Source organism: Blastomyces gilchristii (assembly GCF_000003855.2).
Source record: "Blastomyces gilchristii SLH14081 genomic scaffold supercont1.18, whole genome shotgun sequence".
In the NCBI taxonomy this organism is placed as follows: domain Eukaryota; kingdom Fungi; phylum Ascomycota; class Eurotiomycetes; order Onygenales; family Ajellomycetaceae; genus Blastomyces; species Blastomyces gilchristii.
This window is the reverse complement of record NW_003101665.1, coordinates 171,377-191,067: the sequence shown is the minus strand read 5'-3', so window position 1 is coordinate 191,067 and position 19,691 is coordinate 171,377. Positions and strand designations below refer to the sequence as shown.

Sequence of the window (19,691 nt, the reverse complement as noted above, 5' to 3'; positions counted from 1 at the left end):
ATTACTAAATTCTGATTATATAAGTAATTACTGAATAAACTGAATAAGATTAAATTTAATCTTCAGTCTCAGTCTTATTCTGATTTTAAAAGAATGATTATTTTTTACAGTTTATTCTAAGAAATTACTTTTATTTTACTATTCTTGAATTAAATCTAGTCATCTTTCACATCATTTCTCTCAGAAATAATTTATTTTCAGATTTTTTTAATACTTGATTCTGATGAGACTTATGTTAAGAAATGTATAAGATCAGATTAAATGAAACTAGACTGACTATATAACTATATCTGAGACTAGAATCAGATTTTTTAATAGTTTTATTATCAATTTAACTGATCTCATTACACAGTTTTAATATTAAATAGTAGTTTTATACTGTCTCAGTAAGACTTATTATCTACTCTTATTATATTTTTTAAATGAGATTATAATTTTCACTTCTTAATTTAAATTATTTTTATTACTTTAAATGACTTTAAATCTTATTTAAATATTATTAAAAAGTGTTACTTTTTAAAAAATTAAAAATAATCTAAAAAAACTCTTAAAATGTCTAAAAATAGTAACTTTGTATCAAGAATAAGATTAAATGAGATTAAATAAGACTACTTTCTCATTTTTTTCAAGTTATGGTTTCATTTTAAGATCTGATATATAGTTACTTTGTACGTTTTTTTAATGACTAGTCTCAGTGAGATTCATGTCAGGAAATGTATGAGATCAGATTAAATGAGATCAAATGTGAAATTCATGGTCTCAGCGGCCAGTCTAAATGAGATCAAATCCGGCCAGTCTAGATGAAGCTAGCTACAAAGAGCTTAATACCATATGAAAAGAACGTAGGGTTATTACACGACCGGATTATGGTTGTTCCATCATTTCAATCAGCGACACGGTCGCCGAGCTGTAAATCATAGTATAATGATGAATGAATGATGGAATCACTGTAAATAAGTAATAAACTGAAAAAATCAATTATTATATTAATGATGTCACTGAATTCAATCTATATAACTACTAATTCTAAAAATCATCTCATTTATCAGTATCATTCTCTATTGAAAATCACAGACACTTCTATCTAAATCCTCTCAAATTGACTGAATCAAGTTTCTTTCATAGTCTTCATTTCTAGTCATGTTGCTCTCATTGACCATATCACTGAACTTGTGAATTGAGGTTTGCAGATTACTCATGATCTGAGAGACACTGTCATCAGTTATCTGATATTTGAGAGTTGAGATTTCAGAGTGATCAGATGCTGAGTATTTGAAAGTCTATATAATTATTAATCTCTGAATAAATCTGGGAATCATTTCACTGACTCTAGCTTACTGTTTCAGTAATTGTTTCATAAGTTCAGAGACTCAGAACACTCATTGAAGTCAGAAGATTGAAGAAGAAGAGAGAGGAAGAATTGACAGTGATAATAGAGAGACTGATGAGAGTTGCAGAGAGAGAAAGAGAATTATCACTATTAACAGATTTCTTATCACTACTACTCTCATCAACTGTATTACTGAGAAGTTTGATAATTATTTCAAATCAGTTTATTATTTCATATATTTCAATGAAAATACACTGTGCTTTCTCTCTAACACTGTTGATCAAGTTTGTGAGATTCTTCATTATCACTTTTTAACTCTTATAATGATTGTTAATCAATCTCAAGATCTTCTGCTGAATAGTAAGCTTTGTATTTTCAATATTCAATTTTCTCTTTTCAATGATGATTTTCTTCTTCTTCACAGCAATTTTCTTCTTTTTAATCTTCAATTTGACTCTTTCAATATTCAACTTAATCTTCTCAATTTCAAGTTTGACTTTTTCAGTGAGACTGATAGACATATTTAAGGCTTTCAATGTGATAGCTATACTCTTCATTTTTTGATTTTCTGCTTCCTGCCAGTGTGTCTTTGCTTCCTTGATTTGCTTGAATAAATCCTTCACTGTCTTCAGCATGGCTGACTTGACTGATTTCTTCATAGCTGTTGAGATGACAAGATAAAACTCATGAGTTCAGACCAGGTTTTCAATTTCATTATTGAATTCATCAGAGTATATCATGCAATCTTTCTTTTCATAGTTACAGTTTGAACATGACTTTATACTTTCTTCAACTTTGTCACAAACAGATTCAATATACTTTCTTCAACTTTGTCACAAACAGATTCAATATAATGAGGAAAAATATATAAGATACAGTGCTTGCACATCATTGACTTGCTAGATTTGATGAGAGTATTCAGCCTGCTTGCTGCCTCTTTCTCTTGTGCTTTTACTGCTGCTGCATACATACACTTAAGAGTGTCTTCAGCCATTTTGATGTTATTGCTGCTGCTGTTGTTGCTGCTGTTGTTACTGCTGTTATTACTGCTATTGTTGCTGTTATTACTGCTGTTGTTGCTGCTGTTGTTGCTGCTGTTATTACTGCTGTTGTTGCTGCTGCTGCTGCTGCTGTTACTGCTGCTGCTGCTATTGCTGCTGCTGCTGTTGATATTACTGTTATTACTGTTACTGTTATTGCTGTTACTATTATTACTGTTGCTGTTATTGCTGTTACTGCTGCTGTTGAATGAAATAATAGATCACTGACATTCTTAGTATACTATGCACATTAGATATCTTGACATTAGAACTGTTGATATTCAAAGCTTTCTATTACAACTGGCAGAATACTAATCTTGCTGAAGATGAGAAGAGCTGAGTGAACTGAAAAAATCAATATTTGCATTGTGATATAATTGCAAGAAGAAGAAAGAAAGAAAGAAAGAAAGAAAGAAAGAAAAAGAAGATGATAAGTTATTCTTCTTATATATATTATTAATTCATCTTTGCAGGTTATTATACAATGAATGCAAATACTTTCATATTTCATCTCTGAGTGCAATCAGCATATCTGATAGATTTTATTCATATCTTAATACTTTCTACACAGGCTATCACTGAATGAATTACAGCTATTTTGAATATAAAATCATTTCTATTAACTAGGAACAAGTGTTCAATGCACTGTCAGAAATATATCTACAGAATTCAAGATTTTCTAATACAGTGAAATCAGTGAATTCTCTACAGTCATAACTATACAAATTGCAAGATAGAGAATATAACAACTTTCTTCAGCAAATATTAAGACAGGTATATTTTAATTATGTATATTAAAGTATATATTAACTAATTTATATATAAAACTCATAGAAAACTAAATATATTGAAATATAAATAGATTATGTTGGAAATCTCTACATCACTGATCTGCCTTTTATCAGAAGTGTTTCTGAAAATTTAATCTTTTTTCACATCTTCTTCTGTACATCTTTCACCAGATATCTCTTTTTTACTGTCAGAGTATTCTGAATTATCTCAGCAAAGTCATCTCTGACAATTTGCTGATATTCAGAAATATCACTCATCAGATCTTAGAATGTCAGAATATTTTATCATTGTAATATAGCTGCAGCAGAATTTTCATTTATATCAGTATTATTAAATATTTTAACCTGGGTTGTAAGATTGATATATATCTCTATTTTTCAGAATCAGTTTCTAGTTTTTCAATCTGAAGTTTTCAATTTAATATCTTTAACTAATGAATATTTAACTTACATTTCATATATCATTGTTCTCACTCAGAGAATCAATCAAAGTCAATGATTTCTTACACTCAGTAAAAAACCAGAAAGAACTTTTCAGCAGTAAATGAATCACAGAAGTATTCAAAGATAATTAATTCTTCATAGCAGTTATATAATTTAATTATCACTGAACTTTCTCTGCTCTTTATCTTCTTCTATTGAATATGATTCTATATTAATAAATGATTAGCTAAGTTAGTCAAAAAAATTTTAATATCTCACTGAAAAGTTTCAAATTCTTCTAAGATATCTCACTGAAAAGTTGATATATTTACTAAAATCTAATACTACTTATCTTCATTTCTTTGAGAGTTCAGAACTTTCATGTTTTAATTGTATTCAGTATTATTATTCTGCTGAATAAAAAGATGTATAATGTTTTATTCTTTATTTTTATCATACTTACAACTGTTCAATTCAAATTATCTTTGTTAAAAGAAAGAAAATACATTTATTTTATCTTCAGACACAGACACTGCTCTGTCAGCTGAATTTCCTTCTTATACATTTCTACATCTGAATGCTGAGTTCAGTGACATCTTTTTAACAGACTGCTTGATATCAGTAATGAGTTTGACTTCTTCTCATCTGACTGGTATTCACTATTACTATCATTATATTTATTCTATGTTCAGATATATTAATATCAGATTTCTTTTGAAATCAGCAATTTATCTCATTAAATCTATCAGATGAGAGAGTTCAGAGAGATCTAGTAGAGCAGAATTCATGACAATATTCATTTTCAGAATCTTGATAGAACTCTGATAAATTTGTAATATGAATAGAAATATAGTAGTTTGATTCTTAATATTAAATTGATATAGATTGTCACTGATTACAGCTCTTATTAATATATCTCTTTTCAGTAATTCAATCTCATCTCTTTATTTTATCAAGACTGCTTATTCACTTCATTCATATCTTTTCAACTACACAACTTTTTTCTACAAATTATATCAGAAAGTAAAATATCATGTCTGTTTAATTAAAATCTGAAACACTATCTATTATCTGTCTCTAGACAAGAATCTGAGAATGATCAATACTCTTCTTTTCTGAAAACTGTAAATGAAGATTTCACTGATAGTGATTCAGATATTGATACTTCTGATGAAGAAGTATTACTATTTTCAGTAAGTTTATTACTTTTGATGTCTCTATCATTATAAAAACTAATATTCTCTAAAGACAGAGTCATATAATGAGAATGCTGCTGATAATATTAAGTATATTAAGTGGCTTTTGAAAGCAGCTGCTGAGAAGAATATTTCTGAAAATGATAATCAAGAGAATTCTGATAAGTTAGTTACTAATAATATTGAAATATCAGCTACTGATACAATTACTGTTACTATTACTGATCAATTTATTGATTCTGATTCAGCAATTGATATACTTTATAAATACAGTAACTTTGAAATAAATTCATTTATTCTGATAATGAAACTCTGAACTGAAGAGTCAGATATTTTCTGAAAAAACTATAAATCACTACTGTAAATTCTGCATTTATTGAAGAATATATCACTGATAAGTCTACTCTCTGAAGATCTATCAACTCTGAAAAAGCAATGCAGAGCATAATTTCTGATTTTATCAGTCAAGAAAACCTCAATTTTAATAGTGTTATTAATATAAATATCAACTCTGAGTTCTGCTCAGAAAAATCTCACTGAATTCTTTATAAGATTACTATACTTTTAAAATCTGATTCTCTTAATATCTGCTCTTCTCAAATCCCCAACTTTTCAGTGACAAATGTATATAGAAATGACAGAAATTGTTAATAATTTTACAGAGTTATAACAATCTCACAGTTGAAGAAGCTCTGTTAAATATTATTTCAGTAAATTCATCTGATATTTATCAATAAATAAACCTATTTTTTCTTCTGATTTTATCTGATATCAGTGTGAGAATCTTGAATACTACTGTAAATCAGAGTTGAATAATATATCTTATATTAAAAGAGTGTATTTTATCAGATATAATTATTAATATTCAGATATGAGGTCTTATATAATAGTTCTGAAAGTTTAAGAAGCTATTCACTATACTCTGCAGACTGCACAAAGATTATTATTCTTAAATTCATTATTTAGTCTCTTTGAAATAATTGCAATGAAGAATGAGATGAAATATATCTTAATTACTCAAGTTCTCAATCAACTTAATATTTATATAAATATAATATTTGAATTGAGTTCTGATCTGTCAGTATATAAGAGTTAAGATCAGTATTTTCTTCACTGAATCATGAGAATTAAAACTGAGATAATTAAAATATAATTATATTATAAATCTTTACTGATTCAGACTGAGTTGAAAATTGCAGTATATAAATAAGATCTTTTGAAAAGTATATTTTACTCTGATATACAAGTTATTCCTCTGTCATATTAATTATTTATTGATGAATTTAACTTATATCAGAATATATACTGAAGCTTGATAAGTTTTTATTTAATTTCTGCACTGAGTGCTGTTGAGCATTTAAAGTGAAATAATATTTTTATTCTAATCTTTGATTCTTATAATATCAATTTTTCTGATATAGTTACTGCATTGTCACATGACTTATCTACATTGAATTGTGAGAAGATTATAATGAATATTAATGAAAAAAAGATGAGAGTGATTACATCTTGTATTACATTTCTTAAAGATATATCACAGTAAAATAGTAATATAGAGATTAAAGAATTAATAGTAAGAAGATCATGCTGAAGCTGCTTTATTAATAATAAGAATTAACTGAATCTGAATTATAATCTATATAATAACAGCTGATTTCACTATTATATATAACATCTTCAGACTAAACTGAATGATCTATCAAATCTCATATATAGAGACTAAATATATTAAGAGTAAGAAATAATATCACAGACTGTATCTCTTTTTCAGATATATTCAAGTTTGAATTTAATCTCTTTTTTTTCATCTGATTTATATTATAGTGAGTTTACTGATATATCAGAGATTTTACACTTATTACTGATCAGTACTGTCTTATCACTGTATAATTAGCTAGAATACTTCTGAATATTATAGATATTCTCTTTTTCTCACAGTTGAAATTGTCTGCAGTCATTAATTACTCATCTTAAGAAGTATCAGCTTCAAGAACATACTTAAGCTTCAATCATTATATCTCTTATCTTGCAGTGTGAGCTTAAGAAGAAATGACTTAATTTAATGATTAAGCAGATCATTTCTGCAGCATTTTTAGCATCAAATCAATCATCTATTAATCTTATTATTCAGATATATACAGTCATTATAAGAAGTAATAGTCTATTAATATCTCAATCTCTGAGAGAAAATGATTCTGAAGTAACTTATCAAATCATACTTACAGTCTGTTAATAGCTATAATTTCTTATTGAAGCTGCAGCAAGAGCAGCAGTGATATTTAAATTATTCTAAGCTGATTCAGTTATTAGTTATCAGTCATTCTCTGCTTCAACAATGAGTACAGTTACTATACATATCAGTGATTATATTAAAAAAGCAAAGCTTATATGATATATAAAGAGTCAGTTAAATATATATATTAATTTACACTATATTAAGCTGATTAAAGAATACACTGTATCTAATAACTGTAATATTCTGACAGAGAAGAATAAGTATTAAGACTATAAGAATCTAGTACAGTGAATAAATTATTGAGATATAAAGAAGATACTACTCTTATAGAAGAGCTTTTATTATATCTTATAACTAGTATTAAGAGATTCTTTTAATAGATCTGACTTACATCTAATACAGAAGATTTAACAGCTATATACAGTTTATTTAACACTGTTCAATAATCTGCTGAGAATGAATAAAGAACTAGATAATAATAATAATTCATTAAACTACTCTATTAAGTTAGAGTTAATAAAAGATTATATTACTCTGAAGATTTTTAGTTATCTATTATTAAATAAGATATCAGAGAAAGTCAGTATATAATTTATAAATCTCTTAAAACTTGAACTTCTTCATCTCTTTCTTAATAAGCTGTGAGAATTCTATAATACTGATTAAAATAAGTTCTCAGTTTTGAAACTAGATCACTATCTGATTCTTTTCTATAATAAGTTAATATTCTCAGTTCAGTATATCTATTAATCAATCAGTTATTAACTTATTACTAACTTATAAATTAGAGATTGTATTCACTGAATCTCTCTTATAAAAGAGAATATCATTCAATATTAAGAGACAGAGCTTGATTAGATTACAATTATATTTATTTATAAAATGAGAGAAATTAAGTAAATTTTCTTTATACTTATTTCTTTATATTATGTCATACATGATTATCTACTGAATCTGCTAATTTTACAAGAGAATTCTGATAATTACACTATTATCAGACTATTAGTAATTTGAAAGACAGTATTGTATAACATTTTAATACAGAATAGTGATAAAAATAATGATTATTTAGTATATAAGTCTCAGATAACAAGATATTTGTATTATAATTAAGATATCTGATTTCTTTAAATAGAATAGATAGTTGATGAATAGCAGCTGTTGTACTGAGTAATAGATAACTAACTAGCTTAATAGTATTAATTTCACTGACAGAACAGTATACAGTGTCTTGTAGTATCTTAGTAGTATTCTGATGATGACATCTGTCAATTACATGATTACTGAGTAGTGTCATGATAATGTTAGAAAGTTCTGCACTGTCTCAATGCCATCTTGACATTTAATATTCAGCAACATGTCACTGAATATAATGATGGAACATGTGTTACGATCGGCGACACGTGACACAGGTGGAATGGTGGATCCACGGTGTAATCACCGTAAATTAACCCTACGTTCTTCCGGTAAGGTATAGTGGTCGGTCACGTGATCTACGGAGATCGCCACAGGCAATAGCCGCAGCGGCCGCAACGGCCAACAATATCTTTCTCTGTAAGAAGCATTTACTTCCGAAGCTAAATTCTGACTTAAGCAACTTTTGAATCACAATCAGCAGAGATGATTCCAGTCCCTTGCTTAGAGCAGTCAGTGTATTGTTTAGCGCACACCATATGATTCATATCCAAGAAGTAGGGATTCCTTTTGCTCTTAGCCTCTTACAGATAACGATACTATTTCCCCCATATATCATCCCATCGGCCTTCCTTCTCTTCAGCCCACATGTGGCTGTTGTTCGGGTATGGACCGTACCGTATCCATGGATCGTATGGCGAACCTCCAGCAAAGAAATAGAGCCGAAGCTATTCATCAACTGTGTTATTTAGCGGCTCCGGCTCCGTCTCCGTCTCCGCCCCCACACTTTCCAGTTTCTCCTGACTGAAATTGTCTCCGCATTTTCCCCCGGACAACGCAGAAACACATCAAATGATGGATCAACAGCAGCTGGACTTTGAAAAGCGGGAATTATTTTCAACCACCACATGAATAGTTACCTACTATTCAGCAGTTCACGCAGACTACCGAGTTGTGCACTTCTAAACCTGAACCTAATATCCCTATCTACACGCATATATAATAAACCTCGGAGCCAACGCAATTTCTTCCCTTACGCTCCCCCGATTAATAAATTAAATAGATAACTAAGGGCGCGTAATGGTCGACAACAAGTTAGACGCTGCGCCTACACAGTCCGGCGCGGGGGTAGATGCGATTAAGGCGGCAGATAACCCCAGCAGCGCACATGTTGAGATGAGCGCGATCCCGGATTCGCACGAGCCCACCCCACCTAATGCTGCTTCTGGGGCGATGGGTGGCAGCGAGCGCCCCGTATACAGGATCTATAAACGCCGTTTCTTCGGCCTGGCGCAGTTGGTATTGCTTAATACCGTTGTTAGTTGGGATGTATGTGAGAGTCATGGTCGCATGGAAAGAGACACATGAAAGGGAGATAGGACGAGAGAGAGAGATAGATAGAACGTTCGCTGACCTTATGATATCTCTATCACAGTGGTTAACCTTCTCCGCCGTTTCAAAAACTGCCTCAGAACATTTTCGCGTCTCAGAAGGCACGATCAACTGGATGAGCGTAGCCTTCCAACTGGCGTTTTGTATTTCGACCCCGTAAGAAAATCCCAAAATACGAATGACGCAGTTACTCGTCACTAACACTCTTCTTCCCTCCCCCAGCGCCGTCATCTGGACCCTCAATAAAGGAGGACCTAAGCTGTCTCTCACTGTCTCCGCCGTCCTCCTCTTATGCGGCAACTGGATTCGCTATGCCGGCGCTCGAGCAGGTAACAGCATCTTCGGCGTCGCGATGTTCGGACAGATTTTGATCGGCCTTGCGCAACCATTCTGCTTAAGCGCGCCCACACGCTATAGTGATCTATGGTTCACCGGCAAGGGGCGCACCAGTGCAACGGCCATTGCTACACTTGCGAACCCCTTTGGTGGTGCGCTTGGCCAGTTGATTGGGCCGATCCTAGCAACGAAGAGCTCTGAAATTCCGAACATGGTGCTCTATGTGTCTATCATTGTAAGTAGGGAGAAAAAACAATTGCTCCTCTCGTCATCTGGGATATAGGATCCGGGAAAAATTAGCGTCAGCAATGCAATACCCGGATTTTGGCCAAGTAGTTGGGGGTCAGAAGTGGAATAAAAGAGCCGCGATGCAGTCAATCTAAGAAGGGTGGCATAAACGGTTACGCTAATTGTGTCAGGATTCGACCCAAATCATCCGATATAAGATGTTAGCAAGACCACGAAAGGAGAGAGAAAGAAAAAGCTAACAGAAATTCTGATGAATAGTCCACCGTCGTCTGCGTCCCATCCTTCTTCATCCCCTCCGCCCCACCAACCCCACCAACCGCCTCCGCAGCCATCGAGCGAATCCCCCTCACCAAGTCTCCGTTAAAACTAATCCGCACCCTTGAATTCTGGCTCATCTTCCTCCCATTCAGCGTCTACGTCGGCCTCTTCAACAGCATCTCCTCCCTCCTCAACCAGATCCTTGAACCCCACGGCTTCAGCGAGACAGATGCCGGTATCACCGGCGCCTTGCTCATCGTCGTCGGCCTCGTCGCCGCCGCCATCATCTCCCCCATCACAGACCGCTACAAGAGCTACCTGCTGCTGACCAAAGTCCTCGTCCCCATCATAGCCGTCTGCTACATCGGCTTCGTCTTCGCGCCGCGCGCAAGCAACGTCGCGGGACCCTATGTCGTCGCCGCCCTGCTGGGCGCGTCCAGCTTCGCCGTTCTCCCCGTCATCCTCGAGTATATGGTTGAAATCACCTACCCGATGTCGCCAGAGGTGACCAGTTCGGTCTGCTGGATGGGCGGGCAGTTGCTAGGCGCCTCGTTTATTCTTATTGAGAATGCGTTGAAGGAAGGGGCGGATGCGCAGCCGCCAAGGAATATGACGCGTGCGTTGATTTTTCAGGCTGTGCTTGCGTCAGTGGTTGTGCCGGTGCCGCTCTGCTTGGGGCTGTTTGGGCGGAATCCCAGGAGTCGGAGGCTTGAGGCGGAGATTGCGGCGGAATCGGCGGAATCGGCGGAATCGGCGGAATCGGCGGAATCGGCGGAATCGGCGGAATCGGCGGAATTGGAGGCACAGACGCGCGGGGGCAATGAATGCGATAGTGATTATGGGAGTAGGAAGGGCAGGGCCCGCCGTGGGATGTGATGAGCCTTTTGATATATATGTTGATGTTTTATATACGAGAGTTTGTGATGTGCTTTATATATGGGGTTATGTTTTCTTATCGACTCTTTTTCTCTCTTTTTCTCTACTTTTGTTTCGCTGCAATCCTACTGATACTCATCGGGGCTCCTTGGTGATCCTGGAGGATTTTCATTTCTCTACCTTGTAAGTTTTTTATATCTTGGCCTTCGATGCTCTCCCCCCCAAGCTTTTCTCTAGGCAATATAACGGTGCAAAGTTTTACGTTGTGTACATCTGCATGTACATACATGTGTCAGTTGTTTTACCTTTTGAAGTGTTTAGTTTTTTAATATCCAGCGGAGATTTTTGCATTTATTATATTACCAAAGCACGAAATTATGCCACAAATATCGGTATATGAGTGCGTCCATGGCTATAAAAACGAAGACCGTCCAACCATTTTCTTGTCCTCAACCCGAAAAAGAATTAATTAGGAACCCGTGAAAACGGCACATTGGAATAAAGGAAGTTAGATAGATACGATATATGAATCTAGATGGGATAATAGGAAGGGGTGAGGACAATGACGTTTATCTAAAGTAGGTCTGTACAGATTAAAGGGAAAACAAGGGGGGCGTGGGGGATAATGATACATGAATTTTTTTTCTTCAATGCGGGCCGATTCATGATTTTTTTGGGGGGAGGGTGGGTGGTACAGTATGTTGTATGTATATGACGGGGGGATATCAAGCAATAACTAGAAAAAGTAAAAAAAAATGGTCACTCAGATCCTTTTTTCACTTCCCCCGTTGCTTGAGTTCTTCCTTCCTCCGCCCAAGTCTCTCGTCTCTCGTTTATTTATTTACTTTATTAATTTTATTTTAAATGGTGATGATCCTCCGAAACCCAAGCCTACACCGCAAGCGGGTTTTGTCCGAAATTCCCGTTTCCTCTCCATATCAATTTTTGACTGTCCACTAGGATAACTGGTCTAGGGGGGTGGTTTTAAATGTTGGAAGGTGACGCGGTATCTGATCAGTAACGGTAGGGCTTCCGGATGGTGAAGGTGGGGTGGGGGTGCTTATTTGAGAGCTCGGAAGAGCTTAGGGGCAGCGCATTTGGTTGCGCAGTGTTGGAGATGGAAGACTAGATGAGGGATTTTAGAAAATTAACCAATTAGCAACTTAAGTAAAAGACATATAGTCGACTGTCAATGGATTTCAGGGACGTTGGCCGTGAATTCGTTTCATTTTCTCTCGCGATGGACCCATTGATTTTGAAAATCGGGGAGGGGAGAGAATATTTGAATCCGAATCATGCGGTGTACGTGTCGCAAAAGAATGCCGAGAGCCGCCGGTAATACGCCCATGAAGACATGATAAGAGAATATAAACTTACACTCCTCAACGCAGTCCTCGTGGGGACCCTTGAAATCGGGATCTTCGCTGTTGCGGGTGACTCGCTCGACGCACTCATCAAAGTGGTGCTTTGCAGGCGCGCATTTGGCAGAGTTGGCGCATTCTATCAATTGAAGCAAAAAGAAAGCGAGATCAGTTAGTTAACTTCGTGTAGCCTTTATACGTAGTTTTGGATCACTGTTTGCATTGTCCCGAGCCCGGTTGACGAAAGGTAGAGCTTGTTGATGAATGCTAGGGGTATTTCCAGGTGGTGCTTCTTTGACAGATTACCCCATTCCGCCCCATGACTCTCTCTGCAAGGTGCATTGGGAAACCAATCCCAATGGGCCGGGAATAAAGCTAGGTCACCGTCTCTTTCTGTCTCTCTCCCTGATTTTAAGAATTCCACCTCGCTACCTATATATCCCACTCATCATGAAGGGAGAGAAAAAACAAGAAAACCCAAACGGGAAACCACTCACCCTCCTCCAACTTAGGTTTAATATCTTCAACTTCCTCCTCTTCTTCTTCCTCCTCGGGCTCCTCTTCCTTCTCCTCCGGTGCGTCCGCAGCAGTCGGCTCCTCGGCTGGTGGTGCTTCGGCCTGCGCCTCCGCGAAGGGCAGCGAGCTAATTAGATCGGTGAACATGTCGACGAAACCCATCTTTGGGTAGGACGGAGGGCAATTGAGAGCAACTGGGGGAAGGCTGGTGGGGGAGGGGCGTGGTGTTGGTTGGTTTTTCGAAGCCAGATGCTGTTGATGTTCGAATGCCTTTCTTTTGCTTTTTCGAGTTCGAGGTTTGCAAGGGAAAAGTCGGGCTGGACTGTGGTTGGTCAGTCAGAATTATGGGACACGTGATTGGCTGTCCCTGAGATTTAAGGAGTAAGTAAATATCAATGGATATACAATCTAGTGCAGAAACCAATTTAATATCTGAATATGATAACTGTTTCTTAATATTCAAGCCAGTTTGATAACTTTCGCCTCCATCAGCCTTCGTATAAACTCATAGAAATAGCACATAAGCTCATATAATCATTAACTATGTATATATATACATACACCATAGAAGATACTAGCAGAAAGAAATACATATCAACTTGCATGCACGAGTAACATCTTTTCTAATGACGATTTTGAAGTCTTCCACCATCGGCATGGTGTCAGACTGTGTAACAACAACATATAGAGAAGTATGTTCCCTCCGCATCGTCATCACTGATATTTCCGCAGACGTGCTTCAAGCGCGTTCGCAACGCTCTGTTGCTGAACTTCCTCGTACCCCGGAGGAGGCTCTGTAGGGCTAGAGTCAGGAGGATTATGCTCCCCCGTACGACTGTTATCGTCTTGGTTGGAAACGCGATGGTTATTCCGTTCATGCAGATCCGGAGATAGAAATGCTGGCAATGACGTGGTATCTGTCGGCTCAGTAGGATGGCCGGGTCCTTCGTATGCGGGGAGCTCATCAAGATGGATCGCTGAGAAATCCACAGAGCCTGTCGCCCTGCCGCTTTCTTGCGATTGCTCGAGAGCCTGTTGCAGACGTTCTTTGATTCGTTCGAAGGCTGAGTGGAAATCAAATGCTCCGCCATCCTTGAAAGTTAACTTTAGCTGGAGGGAAACATGGGAAGGGGGAATGCCGCCGCCAGGAACGGGTTTGACCTGTGCGGTCCAGAGGTTGGGACCAAAAAAGGGAGCTGAAACATGCGTGTCTTGCAGATTTAGGAGAGGGGCGGAGAATGATTGGAATTGTGGAGTGGAATGTGCCGGGAGGTAGACAACCTGAAAGCTTCTGTTAGGAACTATCGTCATGTACGAACAGCGCGAAGGGAAACACACTCGTTGGTTCGTAAGATAGACACGTCCAGTGCTACTCTGAACTGACAGAGGTTCATTTCCCGGTTTGGGATTCCCGCTTTGAAGCATAAGACTTGTTCGAGGCGGGGAAGTATACATGATGCGTTCATTAGGAAGGCGGACGAATGCCTCCGTTTCATGGAGCATGACCCAACTACTTCGCCGGAGCCTACTTAGTATTGTCTTTTTCATTGAAAATTTCGAGGACATGGTCTATTCTCTTAGAAATATGGGATGTGATATTGGGTATCACATTATAAAGGGAAAATAAAGGAATGTATAGTAGATGAGGGCATAAATGGAAAGAGAGGAAAGGGGGAGAGCAACAGAAATTGCAGATCGAACAGAGCAAAGCATGAAATGGTATATGTAGCCACCTAAAAAGAAGGAAAATACATACTTTATAGACATTTTCCTAAAGAATAGCCTGTCCTGGGAAGGTTTTGAAAACTACCTGATAACCAGTGTTTTGTGGCTTGAGGTTGGCGATGAGAGCTGTGGGACACCTTACTCTCCCTTGTTCACAGTAATATTAGCAAACTCTAGCTAGGGTTAAGGAAAACTACCAATCGTCAGCAAGACTGAACCAGGCCAGAACGAAAAGTTAACGGGCGGGGGTTAGTATCAAGCAAGAATTTCGTTAATAATTGACTGCTGGGTGACGGGTATACTTCGTTTCCTAGCGAGGGGTAGTAACTAGTGGCATGACTTGCGGCAAAAATGCTGATTGCGAGTAATATGCACGAATCATAGCTGCTGGAAGCTTCGGGGAAAGGAAGGGAGATTAGTTATACCTTTTGCAACTCCCTGCAGGCCTCAAAGTAACGTCTGTATGAAACTAGTTGCGCAAGTGGAACTGAGTCCGTGCTGCTCTCTGCAAGAAGCGAGTGGCTAGATATCGCGCAACTTTCGTTTAAAGAGGTCTGGCCAGGGGAAAACGGCGCGTAGATCGCTAACTAGAGCAGCGAGCGGAGAGATAAAGCGCAACAAGTGGCCAGATCAATATCGGTCGCTTGGGGCGTTCCCAGTGGTTCAGCCTAATTCTTGCTTAGGTACTCCGTAGACGGAGTGTGGGGAGGGAGGGAGGGAGCCAGCGAGTCTATCTGAAGGATTTGAAGTCGGCGAAGGGATGTCAAAATAAACGCAGAGAGTCGATGGAATCTTTCGTGCTGCGTTGAAAGGACCTCTGATAGATAGTTACGCAATCTGTGGGGTTGAGTGTTGAGTTGTGGGTTGGAGAGGTGGATTTATTCAAGAGGAAGAAGTCCTGGTGGATGTTTTATCATACATAAATAACTAAGAAACACATTATTGTTTCGGATTCTCCTCCCCCGCCTGATCTTCATTACGGAGTACATTTTTATATTTGCTGCCTCTACACAGAGTTAAAGCATTGAATTACACTATCTTTATTCATATCAACTTAGGGAAAAAAAAAAAGAAAGAAAGAAAGAAAGAAAATGAAATGAAAAGAAAAGAAAATGAAATGAAATGAAAACGAGCATTTTCGAGGAGGATTGTACCGTGCGAACCCTACCTAGTTGGTCTATAGATATCTCTCTACCTTCAGCAAACTGGTACTCTATTGATGAGTACTCCTTTGATTACCGGGGAAAATGCCATGGAAAGTCGTCGGCAACGAGAAAATACAGACTGCATCTGCCCTACGATGCTCGTTGAAACATCCCAAAGCTATAAATTATGACATTCCCCGGACCCCGCCCTCCCTTGGACAGACACAGGTCAGCAAACTCAAACTCAACAGTTCGCAGAGGCTACCGGAGACCATTCATACTGCGGTTAGACTAGGATAGATAGTTAGAGGGTTGAACAGCGTCTCCCTACAAGTGACGACATATGATGTATCTGATTTTGAATCTGGGGTTGGAATAATATCGTTGGTCGAAGCACTGGAAATTCAACACATGACAACATGAGCGGGTGAAAAATAAAATTAAATTAAATTAAAATAATAAAAATAAAATAAAATAAAAAAATTCTGACGCCTAAGAAGCTCCTGTGATCATTCTGTGTAGCCTAGGGATGCTTGGGACAATATTAATAAGTGATATCCTTAATGTCATCTTGGATATCCGCACGGAGTAGTGGAAATAATAATAAATGATGATGCCTACGCTGTAACTACACAACGCCCAATAATAATATAATATTAATAATAATAACGGTGTTCCACCGCGCTGGAGGCGTTGCGTGCATGCTGTTTTTCAGCCTCATCACTCCGTCCTGCGCCGGCGTTTGTTCCGGAGAACGTCTTGCTGCGACGATCTGTTGCGCTACTTGTAGTGATGCATTAATGTTATTGTATGTAACCTCTCAGCGAGCCATTGCCCGCAGAAGTCGGCGCAATGAGCTCATTGCTCAGCCCCCATTCTCTCACACTCACCCCGTTCTTCGTTGCCTGTCAGGTAGTGCCATCGGAGCCTATCGTTGTCTTACCCGGGACCGTTGAATGTATACTACATTACCGTTGGCTTAAAAATGAGGCAATGATTGATTGAAATATCCCCCTTATGGCCAAAATTTTTGATGGTTTCTTTGTTTTTTTATTTTTTATTTTTTATTATTTTTTTCTCCATGGCTCACAGCCTTCTTTAGCTGCCGATAGTCTGTAGGGGCTGAGGCTAACGACGCACACCCCACAGGCTCCAGGGAGAGGAAGGAGCTCGGGATGCCGTAACGGTCCAGACAGAAACAAGCCATTCTTTTTAAAACTCCGGGTTTCCAGTTGAGAAAGATTATTTGACATTGCGGGGGATGCGGTGATTCCGAGAGAGCGCCCTGGCATACAGAGAGAACCGTAGGTGTGGAGCCATCCCCGACGTGTTCTGTTGAAGAAAAAGCTAACGATGTCGCGGCAGCTTTTCCATTGCTTTTTTGATCATGGATAATTCCAACTCGCGTCCAGAAACTCCAGCGCCTCGAAGAAATACGCAACAAGAGGCAACTGCTGGAACACCATTCTTTGGGAGAGCTTTTGGATATCCTGCCAGTTCTTCTGCTACTACTCCCAGCCTACCAGGATCAGAAGAAGCCGCAGAAACACCAATCCAGGCTGCTAGAATGCCAACGAGCCTGGAGGTGCGACCTAGTCGAGCTTCTAGCATCGTATCGACGATAACAAATTCTACGATCGCTACACTACAAGACGATGACCGAAGCACTCGAAGTGCTCGAAGCATTGATCTCATGTTAGGCGGAAGGTTATTCCATATCAACCGAGATGGTTCGAAGATATCTAGCTCATCAGATAACGACCTCCCTCCGTATTCTCCTTCCCTGCCAACCTATGCGCAGTCCAGCAACCATGTTGATACCAGTTTTCGCAATGGCCCACAGCCACCTGAGCTAGTTACTTCAACCGCACGTACACCTTCGCCGCTGGCTGCCCCTGCACCAAAAAGCCGCATACATATTCCGTTTTGGACGGACAGATCCCGCCATCGCCGACTATCATCAAGCACATCACAGAGCAATACTAAACCTGCTCTGGGGCGACTAAATTCAAACTCGATGTTTGACTTATCAAAGCTACCAAGCGCAAGCCTGTCCAACCCAGAGTCACAACCAATGGAGGAAAATGGCGTTTATCGCAGCCCATGGGTTATTACTGGGCCGGAAAGGATATCAATCGTTTCTAAAGGGCGTTCTGCCTCTCAAGGCAACATACCGGAAAGTGTACATTCTTGGTATGAGAATAAAGACCCAAAACACCATCTTAGGCGCAGGAACGGCATTCGACTTCCCAGACTCTTCACCAGTTTAACAAATATTAAGTTTGGCAGTACATCCGACCAAGACCAAGACCCCCCTTCACCTAGCAGCCGGATTATACAATCGGCAGGCCCCAGCTGCGGTACATACCAGAGAAAATACGCACAGTCACCCGTATTCACCGCACGTAGCTCCACCAGTGGATATCCCACTCCTTCATACTCAACCCACCTGTCCCCAGAAGACGGGGCCCCTCAACGCAGGCCCTCGCTCCCCAATATCCCCATGCTCTCTCTAGCCGTCCCCCAGAGCCCGGTAAAAGTCGAAGAGGGCCATGTAGATATTGAACCCCCGCCCCCCATGGAAGACGAGAATGACGTTAGTATCCACTACACGCGGCTAATCCGCAGCATTGACCGCGACCACCGCAAGGCGCTGCATGCGCGCGACAAGGAGCTGGCTGGGATGCGCGAGCGCCTGAACGAGATCGACCAGGTCTATCGGCAGGAACTGAAGTCGCGAGACTTTACCATTGACGATATGCGGAAACGGCTAGAGAATCTGCAGGAGCAGATGAATGGCAGTATCGAGCGGGCGAAGAATGAGGTTGAGGACATGTGGGAGGCGCGGTGGAAGCATCGTGATCGCCATCTTATGGAGCGCATGCGTAGGATTGAGCTTGAAACTCAGATACAGGTTGAGAAGGCTGTGGCGGAGCACGATCAAGAGTGGGTGGCTGAGTGGGAGAAGAGGAATAATGAGCTTTTGGAGAGGTTGAGGGTTGCTGAGGGTGGCGCTGCTGGTCAGCGTACCTGAGCGGGGTTTTCTTCAATGATCATTAATACTTATACTATATACTTTAGGATCACGGTGGTGGTGTGGAGGTATGCTAGGTGTATAATTGTATAACCGGTGTGCACCGGGGTACACTAATAATAATGATAATAATGATAATAATAATATACTACTAATATTACAACCACCCCGCACCCGTACTAGGTAGATCTCCCACCCGAGGGGAAAATAGAGGGTTTAGAGAGAATCATATTCATCAAGCCACATAGCATGTGTGGAACTGTCAGCTAGGATATTCATGATAGTTATAGTGTTCATCAAATTCTTACTTTTCGATTTTCACAAAAATTTCAACATGTGTATAGAGTATAGAGTAGTTGAATGTGTCAGGTCACGTAATCTGGCTTACTAATCCTTCCACCATATAACTGTAGGATAGTTGAAGGTTGTATTGATAGATCTATCTACAAGAACATATATAGTGGTGGGTCACGTGATATAGTGGGATCGCTAACCGCAACAGCTGTAACAGCCAACACCCCCCCTCAAGATAACAAGAATCACATATAAAAACACTCAAACCATCAAGAAAGTCTGTCAAAATCAAATACAAATATAAAATTAAACATTCTCAACTTTTATATCTGTAAGACCTAGTAAAATCATGAAT

At 38.6% G+C, this 19,691-nt stretch overlaps 6 protein-coding genes across 9 annotated transcripts; 3 read left to right on the top strand and 3 right to left on the bottom strand.

Moving 5' to 3' along the window:
• Positions 1–1,641: 1,641 nt before the first annotated feature.
• BDBG_17582 (uncharacterized protein) lies at positions 1,642–1,989 on the bottom strand (the record flags this gene model as incomplete). The annotated part of the gene is made up of 1 exon (XM_031725270.1): positions 1,642–1,989. The coding sequence occupies one exon, from the start codon at positions 1,987–1,989 to the stop codon at positions 1,642–1,644; it is 348 nt and encodes a 115-aa protein (XP_031580047.1).
• A 27-nt stretch (positions 1,990–2,016) lies between these two features.
• BDBG_07207 (uncharacterized protein) lies at positions 2,017–2,582 on the top strand (the record flags this gene model as incomplete). The annotated part of the gene is made up of 2 exons (XM_031722985.1): positions 2,017–2,061; positions 2,310–2,582. The coding sequence occupies 2 exons, from the start codon at positions 2,017–2,019 to the stop codon at positions 2,580–2,582; spliced, it is 318 nt and encodes a 105-aa protein (XP_031580046.1).
• Positions 2,583–8,674: 6,092 nt separating this feature from the next.
• BDBG_07206 (cell surface receptor/MFS transporter) lies at positions 8,675–11,850 on the top strand. Its single transcript, XM_002622208.2, has 4 exons — positions 8,675–9,479; positions 9,586–9,698; positions 9,765–10,113; positions 10,386–11,850. The coding sequence occupies exons 1-4, from the start codon at positions 9,231–9,233 to the stop codon at positions 11,259–11,261; spliced, it is 1,587 nt and encodes a 528-aa protein (XP_002622254.1). The 5' UTR covers positions 8,675–9,230; the 3' UTR covers positions 11,262–11,850.
• On the bottom strand, positions 11,519–13,474 carry BDBG_07205 (ubiquinol-cytochrome c reductase subunit 6). The gene is made up of 3 exons (XM_031722984.1): positions 13,120–13,474; positions 12,639–12,761; positions 11,519–12,386 (listed from the first exon to the last, which is right to left on the bottom strand). Exons 1-3 carry the CDS (start codon positions 13,298–13,300, stop codon positions 12,322–12,324), a joined length of 369 nt encoding a protein of 122 aa, XP_031580045.1. The 5' UTR covers positions 13,301–13,474; the 3' UTR covers positions 11,519–12,321.
• A 41-nt stretch (positions 13,475–13,515) lies between these two features.
• BDBG_07204 lies at positions 13,516–16,921 on the bottom strand. 2 transcript variants are annotated; one of them, XM_031722983.1, is made up of 5 exons: positions 16,340–16,921; positions 15,289–16,221; positions 14,895–15,056; positions 14,477–14,648; positions 13,516–14,419 (listed from the first exon to the last, which is right to left on the bottom strand). In XM_031722983.1, the coding sequence occupies exons 3-5, from the start codon at positions 14,903–14,905 to the stop codon at positions 13,853–13,855; spliced, it is 750 nt and encodes a 249-aa protein (XP_031580044.1). In that variant the 5' UTR covers positions 14,906–15,056; positions 15,289–16,221; positions 16,340–16,921; the 3' UTR covers positions 13,516–13,852. The 2 variants fall into 2 exon arrangements, with proteins under 2 accessions (XP_031580044.1, XP_031580043.1); XM_031722982.1 differs by having other exon boundaries at positions 15,289–16,921.
• Positions 15,835–19,261, top strand: BDBG_07203 (the record flags this gene model as incomplete). Of its 3 annotated transcripts, XM_031722981.1 has the most annotated exons (3): positions 15,835–17,312; positions 17,374–17,738; positions 17,810–19,261. In XM_031722981.1, the coding sequence occupies exons 2-3, from the start codon at positions 17,736–17,738 to the stop codon at positions 19,040–19,042; spliced, it is 1,236 nt and encodes a 411-aa protein (XP_031580042.1). In that variant the 5' UTR covers positions 15,835–17,312; positions 17,374–17,735. The 3 variants fall into 3 exon arrangements, with proteins under 3 accessions (XP_031580042.1, XP_002622251.1, XP_031580041.1); XM_002622205.2 differs by having other exon boundaries at positions 16,568–17,312; positions 17,374–19,256; XM_031722980.1 differs by having other exon boundaries at positions 17,287–17,316; positions 17,374–19,042.
• Between the last annotated feature and the right edge of the window lie 430 nt (positions 19,262–19,691).

What these genes read in the sequence shown, in the direction of transcription:
- BDBG_07205 (XM_031722984.1), bottom strand. Translation starts at nt 13,300, where the DNA reads ATGGGTTTCGTCGACATGTTCACCGATCTAATTAGCTCGCTGCCCTTC. An exon ending in TAAACCTAAGTTGGAGGAGG is followed by an intron (nt 12,762 to 13,119) that starts GTGAGTGGTTTC and finishes TTCAATTGATAG; the next exon opens with AATGCGCCAACTCTGCCAAA. An exon ending in CGAGGACTGCGTTGAGGAGT is followed by an intron (nt 12,387 to 12,638) that starts GTAAGTTTATAT and finishes TCCCTCATCTAG; the next exon opens with TCTTCCATCTCCAACACTGC.
- BDBG_07206 (XM_002622208.2), top strand. Translation starts at nt 9,231, where the DNA reads ATGGTCGACAACAAGTTAGACGCTGCGCCTACACAGTCCGGCGCGGGG. An exon ending in ATACCGTTGTTAGTTGGGAT is followed by an intron (nt 9,480 to 9,585) that starts GTATGTGAGAGT and finishes TCTCTATCACAG; the next exon opens with TGGTTAACCTTCTCCGCCGT. An exon ending in TGCTCTATGTGTCTATCATT is followed by an intron (nt 10,114 to 10,385) that starts GTAAGTAGGGAG and finishes TCTGATGAATAG; the next exon opens with TCCACCGTCGTCTGCGTCCC.
- BDBG_07204 (XM_031722982.1), bottom strand. An exon ending in TCTATCTTACGAACCAACGA is followed by an intron (nt 14,420 to 14,476) that starts GTGTGTTTCCCT and finishes AGAAGCTTTCAG; the next exon opens with GTTGTCTACCTCCCGGCACA.